Genomic DNA, 8,438 nt, shown 5'->3' on the forward strand with positions numbered 1-8,438 from the left:
CGTCGATGCACTCGGGGTGAAACACGTGACTGCACTTTGGCAAAAGTCTGAGCTTGTCCATGTCCTTGAACTCGCTCAAGCACACAGTGCACTGAAGCGACGCACTGTGACCCGTTTTGAGGTGCTTCACGGTGGAATAAACCATAATATTTGAAGAATAACCTCAGATAATTAATAATCCACAATTTTTAATCTTTTTAATTTTTTGGTGGTTGGCAGCAGGAGAGGAAGACGAAGGATGAGGGTTGTGAAATTTGGAATTTGGGGAAGAAGATAGAAGGGGTAATTTGGGAATTTTATTAAAAAGTCAACGAAAAATCACGATTTCGACACTATTGTCACATGGAACCCATCTTTTATGGGTACAACGTTAGTTTTCTTGTTTGATGGGTACTTTTGTCAGCGTTCGCAAAATTTATGGGTACAAATGGTAGTTTTTCCTTTTCAATTAGGTCTCACTTGGATGTGTTCGATTTTAATATTATACCCACTATTTGTGTTTAGATTCAATTATATCCCTAGAAAAGTGAATTATGTAAATGTTGTAGGAATTAGTTTCAACTTTTGATGAGCTATTTTTCGGAGTGGATCATCGATTCTATCCCAGACATTTGTATTCTAACTTCAAGAAGAGATTTCTAAAACTCAAACTAAAGCGCTCATGATGTGTAATTGACAGTAGGATAACATTAAATCACTTTTACAAACGTTAGAGATACAAATAGGACGATTTAAACGTTAGGGACACAAATAAGATTTACCCCAAACATTGGGGGCAAAAACGATACTTTACTCATATAAATTTTTATATATAATTTTTTTTAAATTAAAAATAATAATTATTAGTATCAGTCGACAATTACTAATAAATTTCTATAATGGATCAACATTTTTTATCCTAGTAAATACAAATAGCATAAGTACAAATAGCGAGTGAACACATGTCATGAACTGGTGATTCTTATTTTATTCCATTTTTTTCTTCTCTTCCGAAATCAAACAATCCATTCATTTCCCCTCAATCATCATCTTCTGTCCCACTCATTTTCCCCTTGTCATCGCTATAGATTCCGCTCACACACAAACTACACAAGCATAACATGTTTGGTTCACCACGTAACCACCATTAGCATCCATGTTCTAATAACAACACAAGAAGTCCAATCCCTTTCTTCAACTACAACTAACAAACTAAAACACCAAAATAACCTTCAGTTACCGATTTATCTCCCAACCAATCTTCCAAGTGTCTTGTTCGCATATGTGATCAACACATAATAATAGGCTTACTCTTCCATATCCACAGTTTCTTTTTTTTTTTATTATTATCTTGAAAATTTGGTTTACTTTTCTTCCGGTTTCTACACATTTCTATTGTACCTGTACCTGATCATGACAATGTGCTTTAGCTTGACCGAAACCAGAAACCGGTGCTACCGGTCAGCCTTCACAGGTTCGGGTCTCCGACCGACCATCACGGACCTCAGGAACGGAACCGTCATGCACTGCTGGGTCCCCAAAACCCGAGCCTCTTCCAAACCGAACCTCCTCTTAATCCACGGGCTCGGAGCCAACGCGCTCTGGCAATGGGGTGACGTCATCCGACACGTAACTCCACACTTCAACGTGTACGTTCCGGACCTCCTGTTCTTCGGCGGGTCCCACACGAGCCGAGCCGAACGGAGCGAGGGGTTCCAGTCGGAGAGCGTGATGCGGGTGGTGGAGGCGAACGGGATGGTCGGGCGGGTGACGGTGGTGGGGCTGAGCTACGGCGGGTTCGTGGGGTACCGGATGGCGGCGATGTACGGAGCGGAAGTGGTGGAGAGAGTGGTGGTGTGCTGCTCGGGAGTATGCATGGAAGAGAAAGATATCAAAGAAGGGTTGTTTCCTGTTTCGGATTTGGAAGAAGCTGCCTGCATTTTGGTGCCTCAGAGTCCGGAGAGGCTGAGGGAGCTTGTTGGATATACGTTCTTTAGGCCTCCTCCTGTTGCTTGGTTGCCTTCTTGCATCCTCTATGATTTCATTGATGTAAGCCTGTAACACTTTTTTATCCCCTCTTATTTACTTTAACTTACCCTTGTTTTTCTTTCTAAATAGTAAATATATGGATTTAAGTTTGAGGCAATGTGGTGTGCAGGAAGTGTAAATTCACGTCACAAACAATGCAATTGCAAAGTGATGAATTGGATATCATTCCTCCATTTCATCAATTTCGCTAATTTATCATATGGCTAGGATTATTGTGGTTGAGTTGAGTGGTATTTTTTAATTCTAAATCTTAAAATCTTAAATTCGGATGTCATTATTGTATAATTTTTCAACTATTTGGATGTTTCAGATAAGAGTAATGATATAGTTTTTTAATTATTTTTCTAAACATTCCCTTAATTATTAAAAAAGTAATTAATTTTTCTTACTCGTCATCTCTCCTTAATTAGGATATTATGTTAACGTGTTCTACTTTTGCTCATCTCAATTGCATGGCTAGATTTCGTTTTTGTTTCGTGGAAATATTGGTTGGTGTATTTTTGTCACTTCACACTAAATTTTCATGCAAATTGCAAACCACCCTGTCTCCAAGGGCCCAGAACAAAAATAGAAAAGAAAAATATTTTCCTATATGGGTGTTTGATTGGTTGGTTTTGGTTAGTTATCAACTGTAATAAATTAAATAGTTTCTTCTGGGGTTCCCCAAACAAATGGAATTGGGACTCTGTTTTGCTTAGCCTTGCGTGGAACAGTTGGATTAGTCTAGCATAAAACGGTGGAATGCTCATACATTTTGTCTTCATATGTTTTAGGGAGTCAAAATAGGTTTCGTGATTTAGAACGAAACTTAACTCAAGTTAGCCCCTCGTTAGTTCTTTGAGGTTGAGAAAGTAATTTAACTCAAATTTGCAGCACTATTATAAGTTGAATTTGATTTTGATGTACTAGATAAAGAGGTTTTAGATGTTTATCTAATTATTTATCGCTACATAAGCAAAATTAACTATTGTTCACCATTACCGCATGAATAATAATTCAAAGAACTGATGTAATTAGAATTGTGTAAAATAGTTTTATACCATCAATATGTCAAAATTAAACTCTCACTTACTAAAACTTAGGTGATCATTAACTAGGTATAGGATAAAAGGAAAAGAAGAATTGTAAAATATGATGGCAAATAATAGAATTGGATGATGTTTCAGCTGCTATTTTGACCAACAAGACCTAAAGACTTGAGTCTTGTGTTCAATTCATCTATATGACTAGGAAGGATTGGAGTATTCTTAAATGGGTGAATTTTTGTTAGGCAATGTGCAGGGACTATGTAGAAGAACGGAGAGAACTAATCCGAGCCATTGCAAAGGACAGAAAACTTTGTGACATCCCCAGGATTTCTCAGGTTCATCTCTACTTCCCTTTTAGTACCATAATATCTTTGGCTCTTGTTTATCATTTCTTCTTTTCAATGATTATTGAGTTTCCTATACTAAAAGCTAAAGCAGAAGGCTTAATTTTATCTTCTACTGCAGCCTACGTTAATTATCTGGGGAGAGCATGATCAAGTGTTCCCTTTGGAGCTTGGTTACCGATTGAAAAGGTTAATATTTGATGAACTCTCTTATTCTACCTATTCAGTTTTAACTGAAATTCTTATACAGATACAAGTTTATCATGTCATATTTAGACAAAAGAATATTGATATGATGTATAAATAAATAAGCTAAATATCCTTAGTGCAGTGGGATGACATTTTTATTGTGATCATGCCAAAGATGAAACGCTGATTTTGGGAGAAACCTTAAATGCATCTAGTCAAACTTGGTGCTTGATGCACTAAGGCAATACAATAGTGTAGATATAATATAAAGATTAAGCACTAAATCGGTCTCCAAGAAATTTTGAATTAGATATTTTAGTCCCTAACAAATTTTTATCCTCTAGAAGTCTTCGAGACTTACTCTCGTTAGACAGATTGGTCCATTTGATACTTTTAATCAAACTTTTAATATACATGTTGCCCAAATAAGTCCCTATTTTTATTATAAAACCATTAGGTTCCAAAATATTACTATTAGACAAATTAGTCTCCTTTCAAAGCTGACAGAAGGATAAATCTGTCCAACGAGAGTAATTCTCGAGGATTTCTAGAGAATAAAAATTTTTTGGAAATCAAAGTGTCCAGTTTTGAATTCTTTAAGGACCAATTTAGGTGTTTATTTAAGAGTTATTAGAGCATTGTCCATTGAACTTATTCTTATTTAAGAGTTTCACCACTTTTAAATATAATACTCATTGGCATTGCATTTGGTAACACAGGCATTTGGGTGAGAATGCACAAATGGTACTAATTAGGAATGCAGGGCATGCCTTAAATGTGGAGAAGACCAGTGAATTCCTCAAGATATTGATATCCTTTCTAGTGGATTTTCAGCTACCTCCAGAGAGCCCATTCATCATCAACTGTGAAACCAACAACGGAGTGTGAGTAACCAAACAGAGCACATGGAGAAAGGAAATCTTCACATAATAACAGAAGAAGGAAAAAGCAGGTTTCCCTGAATATTGGGTGACTCTGTTGAGGCACATTCTTTTTAAAATTTGGCTGGTTCTAAAGCTGAGGTGAGGCCTGTTGGCTATTGCTATTGGAAACAGTTAAATGAAAAGGAGTTCAGTGGCTTGTTAGATTGGTAGATTTCGAGTCATTCTTAGGTACTCTCGTAGTAAATAAAAAGATTTGTTCTCCAATTAATTTATGCCACATATATTAAAATGACTTTATTATAAATAACTATTAATGATTTTCCATTCAACTAATAGATTAGTGCAATAATTATAATTTGCAGTAAGAACACTTAAGAATTTTTCGTAATTTTCGGTCTCTCTCTGTGTTGGATTAATCACTTACCACTGTGTCACTAACATTGCTTACCACTAGACTAAAACCTATACTTATTAACAAGGATGTAACTTTGTTTCACTTTAGTGTTTCAAAATCGCATCTAGGATATAAAAAGTTGCATTCTTTAAGGATGCTATAAGCTCGAATTTTAAACATCAAATTCTAAGGGTGGCACAGATGATTAAGTTATAACCACCACTATGTTTGAATTGAACTATATTGAAGATATTGTGGTCAACAGTGTGAAAATAGAGTTCAATAAAAATGTACGAAAACTTATCGAATGTATTGAGATTGGATTATATTTTTAAGTGTTAAATAATTTTATTTCTTTAATTCTAGTATTAGAATATATTATGATCAATTAGTATTTATTAGAATTATTTAGCATATTTAAATATTTATTATAGGTTATTACGTCTTTATTTTTTCGATTCGCTTAGTACTTATAAATATCTTCCTATATTGTATCATTATACACAACTTGAATATACACAAATCTTTTTTCTAATGCTCTCTCTTAACTTTCTTACATCTAGCATGAGTGGTCTAACAATAAATCATTATTAGCAAGTAATCCTAGTTTTAATACATATAAATGTAAATAAAAAAAATAGATGGCTAAAACTAGAAACTGATGTGTCAAAAATTTGGCACAAATGGTCTATGTTAAAAAGAATTCAGCAGTTAAAGTCGAAGATTATATATGCATGAAGCATACCATAATTAGAGAAAATAAGAATGAGTTTGGTTTGATGGTCAATTTATCTTATGTTTGATATCTATGTTTGCTTAAAGTTCAAGACTACTTGAAGTGCAAGTCTTCTTGAAGTATAAGGTCCAAGACTATTTAAGGTGCAAGTTTACTTTAAGTCCAAGATTATACTAGTTAGTTTAAGATTTTTTTTCTCTATGAATAGGATTAGTTTCAATAAACTAGAGAGCTTTCATTCATTCACACTCGCTCACTCTAAAAATTTCTAGTCGTATCTACTCGAATTGAGATCATTAGACAAGTTTGGTCGATACTTCTTGTGAAGGTCGAAAAAACAAAATATAGATAAAACAGAAACAAAACATAAAATAAATCACATTGATCAGATAGAATAATTTATCAATATACACATAAATTACATTAGGTGAGAGCAATTTAATGGTTTTAAATCAACCATAAATCGTATCAAGGGATGACGACTTAAGATGAGAACCAGAATTAACCTTGGCTAAGGCGATTTAATTTAAGCACATCCCTTAAAATTAAAAATAGTTCATAAATCATAGCAAGCACTACAATTTATAGCCAATTTCCCATGCACATGCAATGACTCAGGACGTCAGCATGCAATGATGTCAAGGCATGTCTTGATGGGAGTGGGACGCGTGGATGTTGACCAGTAGATTGGGGGAGTTGGTTTTCCCGTTTCCCATTCCGCGCACAAAATTAATTAGGAATAATGAAGTTGTTAATTAAGTTGTTAGTGGGCTATTTTCATGGTTGTGTAGGAGCTCCATGATGAACGAATAATTTATACGCTTTTTGGTATTGTTTTTACATAGTTTTTAGTATATTTTTATTAGTTTTTAAATAAAAATTATATTTTTGGATTTTACTTTGAGTTTGTGTGTTTTTCTGTGATTTCAGGTATTTTCTGGCTGAAATTGAGGGACTTGAGCAAAAATCATATTCAAAGGTTGAAGAAGGACTGCAGATGCTGTTGGATTCTGACCTCCCTGTACTCAAAGTGGATTTTCTGGAGTTACAGAACTCCAAATGGCGCGCTCTCAATTGCGTTGGAAAGTAGACATCCAGTGCTTTCCAGCAATATATAATAGTCCATACTTTGCCCGAGTTTAGACGACGCAAACTGGCGTTCAACGCCAGTTCCATGCTGCATTCTGGAGTTAAACGCCAGAAACAGGTTGCAGAGTGGAGTTAAACGCCAGAAACAGGTTACAAACTGGCGTTTAACTCCAAGAGAAGCCTCTACACGTGTAAAGCTCAATGCTCAGCCCAAGTACACACCAAGTGGGCCCCGGAAGTGGATTTCTGCATCAATTACTCATTTCTGTAAACCCTAGTAACTAGTTTAGTATAAATAGGACTTTTTACTATTGTATTTAGATCATCTTCGGATCATTTTAAGTCTTGGTTACTCCGGTTCCCCTCTGGGGCCGAGACCAATGAACTCCATTATCACTTATGTATTTTCAACGGTAGAGTTTCTACACACCATAGATTAAGGTGTGGAGCTCTGCTGTTCCTCATGAATTAATACAAAGTACTATCGTTTTTTTATTCAATTCAAGCTTATTCTGATTCTAAGATATTCATTCGCACTTCAATATGAATGTGATGATCGTGACAGTCATCATCATTCCCAACCTATGAACGCGTGCCTGACAACCACTTCCGTTCTACCTTAGATTGAATGAGTATCTTTGGGATTCCTTAATCAGAATCTTCGTGGTATAAGTTAGAATCCATGGACGGCCATTCTTGAGATCTGGAAAGTCTAAACCTTGTCTGTGGTATTCCGAGTAGGATCTGGAAAGGGATGGCTGCGACGAGCTTCAAACTCGCGAGTGCTGGGCGTAGTGACAGACGCAAAAGGATCAATGGATCCTATTCCAGTATGATCGAGAACCGACAGATGATTAGCCATGTAGTGACAGGGCATTGGACCATTTTCACTGAGAGGACAGGATGTAGCCATTGACAACGGTGATGCCTAACATATAGCTTGCCATAGAAAGGAGTATGAATGATTGGATGAAGACAATAGGAAAGCAGAAGTTCAGGAGGAACGAACGCATCTCTATACGCTTATCTGAAATTCTCACCAATGAATTACATAAGTATCACTATCTTTATTTTATATTTTATTTATCTTTTAATTACTAAATCTCCATAATCAATTGAATCCGCCTGACTGAAATTTACAAGGTGACCATAGCTTGCTTCAAGCCGACAATCTCCGTGGGATCGACCCTTACTCACGTAAGGTTTATTACTTGGACGACTCAGTGCACTTGCTGGTTAGTTGTGCGAAGTTGTGACAAAGAACTAAGATCATGAACGTGCGTATTGAGTTTTTAGCGCCGTTACCAAGGAATGGAACCGACACAATTTCTGCGCACCAAGTTTTTGGCGCCGTTTCCGGGGATTGTTCGATTTTGGACAACTGACGGTTCATCTTATTGCTCAGATTAGGTAATTTTATTTTATTTTTAAACTTTTTATTTCTTAATTTCGAAAAATACAAAAAAAAAATTCTTCTTTCTCGTTCTTCCCAAAATAATTTTCGAAAATAAAATACAAAAATTTTTTTTAATAAAATCATAAAACCAAAAATAATTTTGTGTTTCTTGTTTGAGTCTTGTGTCAATTTTTAAGTTTGGTGTCAATTGCATGTTTTTATAATTTTCTTGCATTTTTTCGAAAACTCATGCATGTGTTCTTCATGATCTTCAAGTTGTTCTTGGTAAGTCTTCTTGTTTGATCTTTAAAATTTCTTGTTTTGTGTGTTTTCTTATTTTTCATATGCAT

At 35.5% G+C, this 8,438-nt stretch overlaps 1 protein-coding gene across 1 annotated transcript; it reads left to right on the forward strand.

Annotated features, from left to right (window-relative positions):
• The first annotated feature begins 909 nt into the window (after nt 1-909).
• On the forward strand, nt 910-4,806 carry LOC112766379 (uncharacterized). The gene is made up of 4 exons (XM_025812272.3): nt 910-2,028; nt 3,299-3,391; nt 3,522-3,589; nt 4,309-4,806. Exons 1-4 carry the CDS (start codon nt 1,393-1,395, stop codon nt 4,475-4,477), a joined length of 966 nt encoding a protein of 321 aa, XP_025668057.1. The 5' UTR covers nt 910-1,392; the 3' UTR covers nt 4,478-4,806.
• The last annotated feature ends 3,632 nt before the right edge of the window (nt 4,807-8,438 follow it).

This window comes from Arachis hypogaea, chromosome 17, assembly GCF_003086295.3.
Source record: "Arachis hypogaea cultivar Tifrunner chromosome 17, arahy.Tifrunner.gnm2.J5K5, whole genome shotgun sequence".
Lineage (NCBI taxonomy): Eukaryota > Viridiplantae > Streptophyta > Magnoliopsida > Fabales > Fabaceae > Arachis > Arachis hypogaea.

Bases quoted from the DNA above. Each gene is read 5' to 3' on its own strand.
- LOC112766379 (XM_025812272.3), top strand. From the start codon at position 1,393: ATGACAATGTGCTTTAGCTTGACCGAAACCAGAAACCGGTGCTACCGG. The intron at 2,029-3,298 runs GTAAGCCTGTAA...AATTTTTGTTAG, and splicing joins TCCTCTATGATTTCATTGAT to GCAATGTGCAGGGACTATGT. The intron at 3,590-4,308 runs GTTAATATTTGA...TTGGTAACACAG, and splicing joins CTTGGTTACCGATTGAAAAG to GCATTTGGGTGAGAATGCAC.